This window comes from Sinocyclocheilus rhinocerous, unplaced genomic scaffold, assembly GCF_001515625.1.
Source record: "Sinocyclocheilus rhinocerous isolate Xijiao unplaced genomic scaffold, SAMN03320098_v1.1 scaffold515, whole genome shotgun sequence".
NCBI classification, from domain to species: Eukaryota; Metazoa; Chordata; class Actinopteri; order Cypriniformes; family Cyprinidae; genus Sinocyclocheilus; species Sinocyclocheilus rhinocerous.
Genome location: NW_015660140.1, coordinates 1,739 through 15,700, shown reverse-complemented (window position 1 = coordinate 15,700; position 13,962 = coordinate 1,739). Strand labels below are relative to the sequence as shown.

The 13,962-nt window shown below is 37.4% G+C and overlaps 2 protein-coding genes across 2 annotated transcripts; both read left to right on the top strand.

Moving 5' to 3' along the window:
* Nucleotides 1-1,141: 1,141 nt before the first annotated feature.
* LOC107724864 (macrophage-expressed gene 1 protein-like) lies at nucleotides 1,142-4,280 on the top strand. Its single transcript, XM_016533944.1, has 3 exons — nucleotides 1,142-1,186; nucleotides 1,817-2,316; nucleotides 2,637-4,280. Exons 2-3 carry the CDS (start codon nucleotides 1,864-1,866, stop codon nucleotides 4,278-4,280), a joined length of 2,097 nt encoding a protein of 698 aa, XP_016389430.1. The 5' UTR covers nucleotides 1,142-1,186; nucleotides 1,817-1,863.
* Nucleotides 4,281-9,826: 5,546 nt separating this feature from the next.
* Nucleotides 9,827-12,554, top strand: LOC107724877 (macrophage-expressed gene 1 protein-like). Its single transcript, XM_016533956.1, has 2 exons — nucleotides 9,827-10,347; nucleotides 10,662-12,554. The coding sequence occupies exons 1-2, from the start codon at nucleotides 9,895-9,897 to the stop codon at nucleotides 12,375-12,377; spliced, it is 2,169 nt and encodes a 722-aa protein (XP_016389442.1). The 5' UTR covers nucleotides 9,827-9,894; the 3' UTR covers nucleotides 12,378-12,554.
* The last annotated feature ends 1,408 nt before the right edge of the window (nucleotides 12,555-13,962 follow it).

The window sequence follows — 13,962 nt, the reverse complement described above, 5'->3', positions numbered from 1 at the left end:
CATGTACAGCAGGCAAATAGCAAGGCTCTTTATAATGCTATCCACATCATCTTTAATATCTTATAGCCTAAATTAAGCTTTTACATCAAAGAAAAAAAAAACAAGGCAAAAACTACAATAAATATATAAACATACTTATGTCACGTGTTTGTTGCTGTTTAGTTCCTGTTTGCCCCTATTTGGTTCAGTTCCTATTCTCATTTAGTTTATCATCGTTTATTCTGTTCACCTGTTTTGATTACTCCTCACCTGTTTCAGTTCTCCCTAATTACGTTCCATGTGTTTACATACCCCGTGTTTTCCTCAGTTCCCATGTCTTGCTTTGAAGTTACGTTGTGGTGTTTTACTCCTATGTTCTTCTGTTTAACTCTTGGTTTGATAATTAAAGACTCACTTCTGGATTACCCTGGCACTGTGTGCTTCATCCCCACCGCATCGTGACAGAAATCAAGACCTCAAAAACTGAAAGTAAGTGGCGTCTTTTCCACCGTGTTTGTTTTTCGCCTTTTTTGAATAGTTTTTGTTTTCTTGATTTTTCCCCGTGGCATGAAAACCGCCGCACGTTTCGCCGCTCCGTAGACGAGCCCGCCGGCCGCTCCGAAGATAGGCCCTCCGGCCGCCATTGACCCAAGCCCGCCGGTCACCGCAACGGCAAGCCTGCCAGCCTTTCACCCCGAGCCTAGAGGGGAATCTGTGGAGGAGAAGGCGGTTGGTTCTGGTCCCTAGGTCCCCGGCCGCTACGAAGTCAAGCCCGCAGGCCGTGGCTTTCTCAAGCCCGCCGGTCACCGCAACGGCAAGCCCACCAGCCACGCCTTTCACCCCGAGCCTAGAGGGGAATCTGAGGAGGAGAAGGTGGTTGGTTCTGGTCCCTAGGCGCGCTCCAGTGTCGGCTCCAGCCCCAGAGCTCGCTCCAGTGTCGGCTCCAGTCCCTGAGTCCGCTCCAGTGTTGGCTCCAGCCCCCGAGTTCGCTCCAGTGCCAGCTCCTCGAAAGCGCCTTGCTGTGCCTGCTCCTCCAGAGCACCCTCCAGTGCCAGCTCCTCGTAAGCGCTTCCTAGTCCCCGAATCCAGCCCAGAGTGGGCTCCAGTTCCCGAGTATAGCCCAAGGAGGGCTCCAGTTCCCGAGTTTAGCCCACGAATTATCCTGGCACCGTGTGCTTCATCGCCACTGCATCGTGACAACTTATGTGTAAGACTTGCTGAAATCGAAACAGTATAGCTGTTATACTGAGATCAGTTTTTTGTCATCTTGAAAAAAATTATCTGCACCATCCATCACTATGTGTGTATTTTTGGGTAACTGAGTTATTTTCCACAGGTGACAAGGTTCTTGGGTGTGACAGCATCTGCCTGGGAAGAAATACACAATTGTGTTCAAAGTCACAGTGTGTTTCTTCCATTTGTTTATGGAATTATGGATGAACAGTATCTTTCAATTAAGAGAACCATAGGCCTTTACAGATAATGCACATGCTACAATTTGGACAAATAAATAAATGCAAACATCACATATAGATATCTTGGCTAAATAATACAAACCTAAAAGCTGAATGGTTTGCAATATTGTGGAAATACAATACAATTTTTTTTATTATTATTTTGAATATATTATTATTTGTTAAGCATTACATCATATCCTGCTGGCTATATAATTACTCTGGCATAAAACTGTGCCTCCATGTGATAAAAAGTGATGATGAAAAAAGGCCTGTGAATGTCATAATCCACAACAAAAATATTTTTCTGTCCATAAAGCTGTTCAACTGAATGTTAAAACACAGGCTGAAGGTTCTTTTGTCTGTTTGTGTCTCTGAGGTAGCCAATACACATTACTGTGAAGTAGCATGAAACACGCATCTGCTGATCATGGAGTCGAGAGCCTTCTGTCTGCTGATGCTCTGCTGTTTTATCAATGTCTGCAACCTTCATCCTCTTAACATTCGTCCCAGTAACGGACTTCGTTTGTGCCGCAAAAACTCAAGTCTACCAGCGCTGGAGGTTCTACCAGGAGGAGGCTGGGATAACCTGCGCAACATAGACATGGGCCGGGTGATGAATCTGAGCTATTCCCAGTGTCAGACCACAGAAGATGGTGTCTATCTTATTCCAGATGAAGTCTTTGTCATTCCACAGAAAGTGAGCGGAGTGGAAACAAACTCTGAGATCATCATGTCATGGCTGGAACAGACAAGCTTTACTTCTAAATCAATCAATGCAGAGGTTTCCTTCTGTTCGGTGCTCAATGCAAAATTTTCCACCGAAAGCCAGCGTATGAAAACTCACCAAGTGAAGGAAAGTTCTGTGTCTTCACGAGTGCAAGTAGGTACAAAAGTAAAAAAAGAAAAAAGAAAAGCTTATTCAGAGCTTTATGGACAAGCAGGGTGAATGCAGAATTTAAGCACTTCTAAGGAAAAATTTAATTTTAGCCTACACTATAGCAACATAAAATCTAAACACCAATTCTAATACCAAAATATAGCCATAATTTTTTTTTTTTCATCAGATTTTATGAGCATCTAAATACAGATAAACAAACAAACAAATAATTCTCAATTAAAACGTATGATGGAACATTGTAAAATGCAATGCTGATTGTCAATGTTTGGTTCATTTGCTCATATCAAATAATTATTTCCCAGGTCCGTAACCATCTGTACACAGTAAAGGCATATCCTGACTTCACTCTGGACTCCCGCTTTGCTCGACAGGCCGAGGAAATCGCAGATGCTATTGAAAACAATCAAACACGTCAAGCAACATATCTGTCAGAGAAACTCATTCTTGATTATGGCACCCATGTCATCACAAGTGTTGATGCTGGTGCCACTTTGGTGCAAGAGGACTATTTAAAAATGTCTTATGTCTCTAACAGTCAGTCAGACGTGTCTTCTGTTTCTGCATCAGCAGGACTTAACTTTTTAAACAAAGTTCAGTTTGATATTGGTTCCAGTACATCCCATGGAACCTCTGAAACCAGCAGTTATCAGGGTAATATCACATATTCTTTAACTGAGAGCCATGGAGGAGCTTTATTCTACCCAGGCATCACTCTGCAGAAGTGGGAAGAGAGTACACTCAATAATCTGGTGGCTATTGACCGCTCTGGGCTACCGATTCACTATTTTCTGAATCCAACTACATTCCCAGACCTCCCAGTACCAACAGTAAATAAAATGGCTTCATCAGTTCGTCAGGCTGCAGAGCGATATTATAAAGTAAATACTATTCCAGGTTGTGTAAATCCAGATTCTCCAAATTTCAACTTTCAAGCAAATGTCGATGATGCATCTTGTGAGGGTCCAGTTACCAATCTTAGCTTTGGTGGCGTTTACCAACAATGCACTCCACTGACATCAGATGGAAATGCTATCTGTGATGAAACAGCACAGAAAAACCCAGCTACTGGTGATTATTCTTGCCCTCAGCAGTACACCCCTACCCTGTTACGCTCTGAGACAGCAGAACGAGGTTATAATCATTATGAATGCCACAGACACTGTCGCAAATGTGGTTTCTTATGGTTGTCTACTTGTTGTGACCAAACATGTTGTAATGTTAACCGTGTCAGTCAAGCAAAAGTTGAAACTTACTGGTGTTCCTCAACTCAGAAATCTCCTGAGTACTCTGGATATCTTTTTGGAGGTCTATTTGGACCAGGCATGCAAAACCCACTGACCAAATCTAATAACTGTCCTCCAAACTACTTTCCCCAACACTTTTTGTCTAATGGCATGATGGTTTGTATGAGCAATGATTATGAGGCCGGAACAAGATTCTCTGTGCCTTTTGCTGGTTTCTTCAGCTGCCAATCTGACAACCCTCTTGCAAAGGGTCAAAATCGCTGTCCGCCTCAGTTCAGCCAACATCTTGCTGCCATTAGTGATGGCTGTCAGATATTGTACTGTGTCCAGTCCGGTGTGTTCACTGGTGGTCAGTTAATGCCTATCCGCCTCCCACCATTCACAAGACCACCCATGGTCAGCATGATCGCAACAAACACTGTAGCTGTAATGACAGAAGGTGATCGTTCTTGGGTGAGAGTTGGAGAAACTAAGATGTGGAGACTGGCAAAGCCTGGTGAAATTAATCAAATGGCATCAATGTTTGACACACCATCTTCTCAGATGTCTGGAGGAGAAAAGGCTGGTGTAGCCATTGGTGTAATGGTTCTGGTTGCTCTTGTGATTGCAGGAACAGTGTTTATAATGAAAAGAAGAAAGAAGTTTTCTGCTATCAGGTTAGGGAGAGAGTATGAAGAGATTAATAGCGAGATACTATCATAACAGTTTTTATTTTTTAAGATGACTTCAGAAATTTACAGTTTTATACAGATAATACAGAATTATAATGATATAATGAATATGATTAGGCACAGAAATAGTTGGCAGAAACAGTTACAGCAGTTATACTAGTAGTGATCTCAGTCAGTAAGCATTATCTAAAAGTAACTTTTTACATTTGTCTTACAGCTAACAAGCATTGGAATAAATCTGGAATAATTGTTTTGTTGACATTGTCATAAAAACATTATACAAATAAAACAATATATGAAATTTATTCAGCTTGAGCCTCATTGGGAGAGTTGTGCAGTGTAAAGTGACGTGTGTAATAACACACAAGCTTTATACAGGTTATTCCACTAGATGGTGTTATCTATAGTAAGTGCTTTAGTCTTCCTTCAGTTTAGATTGGACTTTAAATATCTGCTTTTCATATATCACTATTTAGTGGAATAACGTGTATAAAGCTTGTGCATAATTAGACATAGGGCTGGACGATATGGCCAAAATTGATATCACGATATATTTCTTAATTTCGGTCGATACGATATAATTCCGATATTGATATGAACACTATTTATCTGAAATAGAAATCTTTTGTAACATTATAAATGCCTTTATCATCACTTTTGATCAATTTTAAGCATCATGGGAAACTCTGGTAATGTAGGCCTATATCGAAATATCGGAAATGTGTTTAAAAATCATATCACCGTTATTGAAAAAAATTATATCGCGATACATATTGATATTGAATTATTGTCCAGCCCTAATTAGACACTTATTCATTAAAAAAGGAAATGCTCATCCAAGAACGCAATTATTTCATACATCAATATGTCTGAACTTCAAGCAACTGTTAAAGAAATTCTGAAATGAATAAATGATATTAGACAGTTTTACTTAGAACAGGGTAAACTAAAAAAAGATGTAAAATGTTAAAATGATCAGGTTAAAGGTTAAATAATTAACATAGTTACAAAAATGTTTATTTGTTTATTTGAGTAGAAATAAATATTCTTGTAAGTATGAAATTGTTACATTACTATTTTTCATTCACTTAATGTTGGGGTGCCTCCAGGACCAGGGTTGGGAACCACTGACTTAAACTATTTCAATTAAAGCACCTTCTTGTGATAACAGTTATAGTGAAAGTAAATCATTGTATGTCTGGCTGCAGAAAACACATGATCACTAAAGTCTGTAAACAAATTCTACAACATTCTGTTTAATATTTCCCAAGGAATGCCTGCATTGAAAAGATGTATAACTTGAGCAATACAACAAGGCACGTTGGATAAAATGTCTGCCAAATGGGTAAATGTATTTACATTAATCAATTTGGCAGACTTTTTCCTAACCAAATTATAACTTACCATAAGTCATACTTTTGAGTACTTTGCTTTCTTTGACCACAAATAGATACATTTACTATCACATCTTCCATCTGGTTATCTATAGACTACAATACCATTAACTGTAATTGAAAATGAACACAGTAATAACAGTATAAATATATCAAAAAGCAGTATAAAACGGTAAAATAATAGTTGAGCATTAATCTGCTAAATGTATTCTTGCTGTGGTGCAACCTGGAACAGAGTTATTATTTTTGACCCTTGGGAATTTCCTTTTTTATGGGTTTCTTTTTTGTTTGTTTTATGAGTAAAAATAGCTATTAAATAAATAATAGCTATGGCTAAAATGCAAGCTAGCCAAACAAACTTCTCTTAAAAGCACATTGTTGTAATGTAGGAAGGATATTTTAAACTTGTTATATAATACAATAAAATTTTGGCCAAGGAATTAAAGAAACTATGGTAGTGTATAATAAAGCATAACAATTTCATAACCATCGTAATAAAGTTTGCTGCCAACAGACTTTAACTTTGGTACGCAGCCAAAGACAAAACATCATGTGTGCTTGTATTGTGCATTCATATAAAAGGAGGTCAAGGGTGTGTAAACTATTGAGGAAGTACACAGTAGACTTTAAGCACTTTGGATTCTGCAGTGAATATCATAAACATATGCTATCATGTTCGAGGGATTCTGTTTGTTATAAATACTACATTATTAACACATTCAAAATATTAAAAACATAATATTTAATATTCCTACAACATTGCAAAAACCTTGCAGCCTTGGAGTTTAAATTCTTTTTGAGTCAAGCGGTGATATTTGTTCCTCTATTGGTTAACTTTTTGCTGTACAAACTTCTAGCTCATCAAACATTAACTTTGGCACGAAGGGGAAGATGAAATTTCTACTTGCACGTGCTTGTGTTTCCGCTTTTTTTTTTTACATTTATATGCATGTATATGTATACGTTAAGTTAAAAAGTGTGCTATGATTGCACCTTAAGCCAAGAAGACCAGGACAATCTTCAGAAAAACTATCTGTAAAACTGTGTTTTTTTTAAATTACTTAACCAGAATTTAAAAAAAAGAGTCATGATTGTTGTACATGCTATTTCCATGCACATGAGTTTACATGGAATATTTGTACTTTTACTAAAAACAAATCAAATATTAGTCAAGGCTTGATCAAGATGATCATTTTAAATTCAGTTTGGATGGCAATTTCTTTCAGTGGTAATCGGGTGAAAATAGCAAGTTATATAAATAATAATATAAACAGAGGCGGACAAAGTACCCAACTCCATTACTTGAGTGATGGTACAGATACTGCTGGTCAAATATTACTCCATTACAAGTAAAAGTTGTAAAGACAGATTTTTACTTAAGTAAAAGTACAGAAGTACTTGCTTTTAAAAGTACTTAAGTACCAAAAGTAAATTTCCCTTTTTATGTCAATGCACTGTTTTATTATTGTTGTTTGTAATACTTACAATACTTCTGAAGCAACTTAGAATACATTACACCTACCGAATACACTGACTAGCTTGTAGTATATTTGGAATAAAGAGCTTTTAGAATGTTAAAAACCTATGGGGAAAAAAACAAAACAAAAAACATTATTGAACACCCCTACCCACCCCCACAAAAGCAGGATGGTAGTGATCTCACACAGCTCTGACAGTGTGTGCACACATCTATGTGTACCCATTCATCCACATTTGAACAGAGTGGACAGTGAAATCCTGTAAATACAAAGTGATAATAATAAAAAAAATAAAAATTCAAACCTGCTTTAAAACCCAGCAACACAACTGTAGCTGTACAACTTTACAACAGCAACACTGCTTTAACAAAAAAAGCAAAACAGCAAGACTTATTTGACATCAAAACAAACATTTTAAAAATGCTGTCTAATCGCTCTCGCTGTACTTTGATGTCACACACAGAATGGTCTGCAGTGCTGCTTCAGTCAAACACCTTTTGTGTTTTATTAGGAGACGCACAACAGTTCTTCTGTGGCTTTATAGGTAATATTTTCACTTACACAATTTAGCAAAATCAGACAATATTGTGTCTAATATATACCACAATATTAACTTCTTATTATTGAATTGTTGTAAATAAATATCACATTTGCAACTGGTCAGTGCTCAAAAAATGCTGGGAAATCACTTCATGTAGCCCTACAAGAGTGATCACTGATAAACTGTCTGAAAAAAAGAAAGTCACGTTTTAGAGAAGAAAAAAAATCACCCACTGACTTTCAAAGCTGCTACATAGTAACGACTTTCTACTTCGAGGACCTTGATAGAAATGTAGTGGAGTGAAAAGTACAATATTTGTCTTTCCAATGTAGTGAAGTTAAAGTCATAAGTTCCCAGAAAAAATAATACTCAAGTAAAGTACAGATACTCAAAAAGTGTACTTAAGTACAATACTCAAGTAAATGTACTTAGTTACTGTCTGCCTCTGAATATAAATAATAACTTGATTCCACACTTAAATTGGTTTAATATATATGTAGGCCAATATGTTTGATGTTCAATTTACATCAAATCAACGTCATGTAGTTTTTGATGTCAGTTTGATTTGAATATTTGACCTGTTTTTTGATGTCAGTTGATGTCAATTTGATGTCTTTTCAACATCAATAGGTGATAAAACAAGGCATGCATAAATAAATAAATAACTTGTGTGAATGACTTGCTGAGACAGAAACAGACACGTAACAGTTACACTAAGAGCAGTGTTCTGTCATTGTGAATCTGTCCATCACAATGTGAGTATTTTGGTTTGTCTTAAAGGGGTCATATGATGCGATTTCATTTTTTCCTTTCTCTTTGGAGTGTTACAAGCTGTTTTCAGAATGATGAGCTTTGTAAAAATCGACGCGTTTCAAAAAGGCGGGGCATAGAGGAGAAACAATAATGTACAGTATGTGGAAAATAATGTGTTTTTTTAACTTTAAACTGCATAAACACATTTCATTACACCAAATACACAAAATAATGTTCTTTTTAGCAGCATCATATGACCCCTTTAATCATTCTCTACAGGTGATGAGGTTTTTAGATGCTACAGCATCTGCCTGAAGAAATACATATTTGTCAACTGCCTATATACAGCATGGTCATGGATCTTTTTGTGCATTCTCTTATGAGAAAGGAGCCACTCATCATGTCGAAACAGCAGTAGGGCTCATTTTCATGGTTTCATCCCACATACCTGCTGTTAGACTGAGCTTGAACTGAGTACAGTACGTCCCTGAATGGGCAGACCAGAGCGGTTTAAAAGTATAGTGTCCCTAAATATATAAAGTTGCTATATTTCCTGGTTCTTTATCAGTTTAACCCAGTTCTTTAAGTGGCTCTTTTAAGGTGGCTTTGAGCATTCAAAAGTACTTTTTCGACCCTTCAACCAATAACTTCTGCTGCATAATTTAATAAATGATGGCCTTGAAAATGTTACATTCAGAGAATGTAAACATCACATATCGTACTTTCAAGCTCAAAGCTGAATGGTTTGCAAAATTGTGGAAATACAGTAGATTTTATATTAATGTTGCGAATTTAATACTAATTAATTGTTAAGATTTGTTATTTGTTAGTAAAAAACAAAACAAAAACAGAAGCCCTTGAGCATGACATCATATCCTGCTCACTATATATGCATTACTGTTTTCTAAGTCCATAAGCATAAAACTGTGCCACCACGTGATAAAAAGTGATGATGAAAATGAAACCTGTTGGGGGCGTTTCATCTATACCCACAACAATTTCTGAATGTTTCTCATGCTGAAGAGGATTTGAAAAGGCCTGTGAATACCATGCTCTAAATCAAGAAGCAGCAAACCATTTCATTTCCTCTTGTTTAAAAGTGAATGGTTGAAAGAAAAAAAAAAAAAAAACGAACCCCTCCTATATCATCAAAAAATACAGGACATTATGAAGACCCAGAAAATGAGAGGAATTGTATAGATAAATTTACCAAAGAATAGGCCATAATGCACAACAAAAATATTTGTTTCATAAAACTGTCCTTCAACTGAATGTTAAAACATAGGTTGAAGGTTCTTTCATCTCCAAGGTAGCCAATCCATGAAGAGGAAGTTCATAGTCTCATGACTTTATTTTCCGATGGATGTGAAAAACAGAAGTGGCTTTATTGAGGAACTCACCAAATTCTAAAATCTTCCAGATATAATTTATTGAAGGTCACATCGCTGCAAAGTAGTGTGAAACACGCATCTGCTGATCATGGAGTCGAGAGCCTTCTGTCTGCTGATGCTCTGCTGTTTTATCAATGTCTGCAACCTTCATCCTCTTAACATTCGTCCCAGTAACGGACTTCGTTTGTGCCGCAAAAACTCAAGTCTACCAGCGCTGGAGGTTCTACCAGGAGGAGGCTGGGATAACCTGCGCAACATAGACATGGGCCGGGTGATGAATCTGAGCTATTCCCAGTGTCAGACCACAGAAGATGGTGTCTATCTCATTCCAGATGAAGTCTTTGTCATTCCACAGAAAGTGAGCGGAGTGGAAACAAACTCTGAGATCATCACGTCATGGCTGGAACAAAAAAGCTCAACTTCAAGCTCCATCAATGCAGATGTTTCTTTTTATTCAGTGCTCAATGCAAAATTCTCTACAGAAAACCAGCGTATGAAAACCCACCAAGTGAAAGACAGCTCTGTAACGGCACGAGTTCAAGTAGGTACAAAAGTAAAAAATGTCATATTGAGAGTTCTATTTACTATATAGACAAGCAGGATGAATACAGAATTTTTAAGTATTTCTAAATTAGTAAAAATGTAATTTTGAATAACCTACACTATGGCATCATAAAATCTAAATACCAATTATTATACCAAAATAAATAAAACCTAATTTTATGAGCATCTAAAATAATAATGAAGAACAAAAAACAATTATCATTCAAAACAAAAGATGGAATATTTTTAATTGCAATGCTGATAGTCAGTGCTTGGTTCATTTTCTCATATTGCCAAATAATGATTTCCCAGGTCCGTAACCATCTGTACACAGTAAAGGCGTATCCTGACTTCACTCTGGACTCCCGCTTTGCTCGACAGGCCGAGGAAATCGCAGATGCTATTGAAAACAATCAAACACGTCAAGCAACATATCTGTCAGAGAAACTCATTCTTGATTATGGCACCCATGTCATCACAAGTGTTGATGCTGGTGCCACTTTGGTGCAAGAGGACTATTTAAAAATGTCTTATGTCTCTAACAGTCAGTCAGACGTGTCTTCTATTACTGCATCAGCAGGATTTAACTTTTTTGACAAGGTTAAATTTGATATCGGTGGCAATACATCCAATGGAGCCTCTAAAACCAGCGGTTATCAGGGTAATATCTCATATTCGTTAATGCAGAGCCATGGAGGAGCTTTATTCTACCCAGGCATCACTCTGCAGAAGTGGCAAGAGAGTACACTCAATAATCTGGTGGCTATTGACCGCTCTGGCCTACCGATTCACTATTTTCTGAATCCAACAACATTCCCAGACCTCCCAGTACCAACAGTAAATAAAATGGCTTCATCAGTTCGTCAGGCTGCAGAGCGATATTATAAAGTAAATACTATTCCAGGTTGTGTAAATCCAGATTCCAAAAATTTCAACTTTCAAGCAAATGTAGATGATGCATCTTGTGAGGGTCCAGTTACCAATCTTAGCTTTGGTGGCGTTTACCAACAATGCACTCCACTGACATCAGATGGAAATGCTATCTGTGATGAAACAGCACAGAAAAACCCAGCTACTGGTGATTATTCTTGCCCTCAGCAGTACACCCCTACCCTGTTACGCTCTGAGACAGCAGAACGAGGTTATAATCATTATGAATGCCACAGACACTGTCGCAAATGTGGTTTCTTATGGTTGTCTACTTGTTGTGACCAAACATGTGGTGATGCTTACCGTGTTCGTCGTGCAAAAGTTGAAACTTACTGGTGTTCCTCAACTCAGAAAACCCCTGAGTACTCTGGATATCTTTTTGGAGGTCTATTTAGACCAGGCATGCAAAACCCACTGACCAAATCTAATAGCTGTCCTCCAAACTACTTTACCCAACACTTTTTGTCTAATGGCATGATGGTTTGTCTGAGCAATGATTATGAGGCCGGAACAAGATTCTCTGTGCCTTTTGCTGGTTTCTTCAGCTGCCAATCTGACAACCCTCTTGCAAAGGGTCAAAATCGCTGTCCGCCTCAGTTCAGCCAACATCTTGCTGCCATTAGTGATGGCTGTCAGATATTGTACTGTGTCCAGTCCGGTGTGTTCACTGGTGGTCAGTTAATGCCTATCCGCCTCCCACCATTCACAAGACCACCCATGGTCAGCATGATCGCAACAAACACTGTAGCTGTAATGACAGAAGGTGATCGTTCTTGGGTGAGAGTTGGAGAAACTAAGATGTGGAGACTGGCAAAGCCTGGTGAAATTAATCAAATGACATCAATGTTTGACACACCATCTTCTCAGATGTCTGGAGGAGAAAAAGCTGGTGTAGCCATTGGTGTAATGGTTCTGGTTGCTCTTGTGATTGCAGGAACAGTGTTTATGAAAAGGAGAAAGAGGTTTTCTGCCACCAGTTTGAGCAGAGGGTATGAAGAGATTCATAGCGAGGGTGAAAACGAGAGCAGTATAGAGATTCAGAGAGAACAACCGAATGAGAATTCAAATGAAAACCCCACTCAACCCTTACTATCATAACAATCTTTTTAAGATGACTGTTCAGAGATTTACAGTTACGATTTATAATGTTATAATGAATATAATTAGACATAGAAATAGTTGGCAGCAGCAGTAACAGTTACAGCAGTTATACTAGTAGTGATCTCAGTCAGTAACCATTCTTTAAAGGCAACTTTTTACATTTGTTTTAAAGCTAACAATCCAAGCATTGAAATAAATCTAAAAAAAAAATTGTTATCTGAACCTCATAAAAACAATATACAAATGAAAAATATATAAAATTATTCAGTGTGAGGAAAGACTGTACAATAAATGTTTCAGTAGTCTATTTTACAGATTGTTGTGAAATGAAAATACTCTGAAAAGAATTAGTTTTAGAGCAGCTCAGGAAAAAGACATGGTTTTTAAATAAAACATGATTTTCTACTGTTTTATTTTACTGTGTATGTCTCTCTTTTTGGATTTTTGTCACTAATAAAGAGTTCTTAAAGATATGCTGAGAAAATGTCATGAACTTAACATAAAATCCTGGGGCCTCATTTATAACCGTTGCGTACGCACAAAACCTGCCCCGAAAGAGGCGTACGCCATTTCCTACGCAAAAGATGGGATTTATGAAAAACAAACTTGACGGGAAAATTTGCGCACCTGCACGCAAACTCTGACCCATGCGTACTGACTTTTTTTCCTGGAGAGAGAAAAGTAATTAAGTAAACAACGATTTTAAACTGTTTTCATTTCATCATATACATTTATATTAAATATTCCACTCTCATTAATGGAGATAAGCACTGAAATTACATAAAGTCTTTACGCAGAAGTTAAAGGGGGTCATATGACATTGATAAAAAGAACATTATGTTGTGTATTTGGTGAAATGCAATGTGTTTATGCGGTTTAAGGTTCAAAAAACACATTATTTTCCACATAATGTACATTATTGTTGCTCCTCTATGCCCCGCCTTTCTGAACTAATTTTTATAAAATAACACTGTCCAACAGCGACACCCGCAGGTAAAGTTAGAGCGGAGGCTTGCCTCCGTTCGGTCCATAGACTTTCTACAGAGACCCTAAATATGGGATCATTTTCCCGCCAAATGTATTGCAGTCACGGATAAAAAAATAACAAGCGTGAAACCAAAATGTAAAAACACAAGAAAAATTATATTGCACAAAATTTTAAATATGAAAGCAAAGTTTTCAGAATAGCAAACAATGGTCACGGATAAAAAAAATAATAAGTGTAAATCAGAAATTTAATAAAGCATTAAAAAAATAAGCAGGAATCAAAACTTTAAACACATTTAAAATCTTATTGCACAAAACTGAAATATTAATGCAAAATTATCCGAATTGCACACAAAATCATGTTTTCCTTGGTTATATTTCTCTGTTTTGTGTGCTCTCTGACATTTTCTGCACATATTTTTATTTTTTGTATGCTTATGCTGTTTTTCCCTTCACTCGTTTCCACGTTCGGCGCTTGCTTTTCCAAATGTTGCGGTTAGAGTTTCATGTAAATCAGGGCAGGCTTAAGCGTCATCATTGGTCCACAAGTTCTAGATTGACAGCTCCTCCTCTAGCCAATCAGTCGAAGAGGGGC

Excerpts from the sequence above, each read along its gene's own strand:
- LOC107724877 (XM_016533956.1), top strand. The coding sequence starts at position 9,895 with ATGGAGTCGAGAGCCTTCTGTCTGCTGATGCTCTGCTGTTTTATCAAT. Across the intron at positions 10,348-10,661 it reads CTGTAACGGCACGAGTTCAA|GTCCGTAACCATCTGTACAC; the intron begins GTAGGTACAAAA and ends ATGATTTCCCAG.
- LOC107724864 (XM_016533944.1), top strand. The coding sequence starts at position 1,864 with ATGGAGTCGAGAGCCTTCTGTCTGCTGATGCTCTGCTGTTTTATCAAT. Across the intron at positions 2,317-2,636 it reads CTGTGTCTTCACGAGTGCAA|GTCCGTAACCATCTGTACAC; the intron begins GTAGGTACAAAA and ends ATTATTTCCCAG.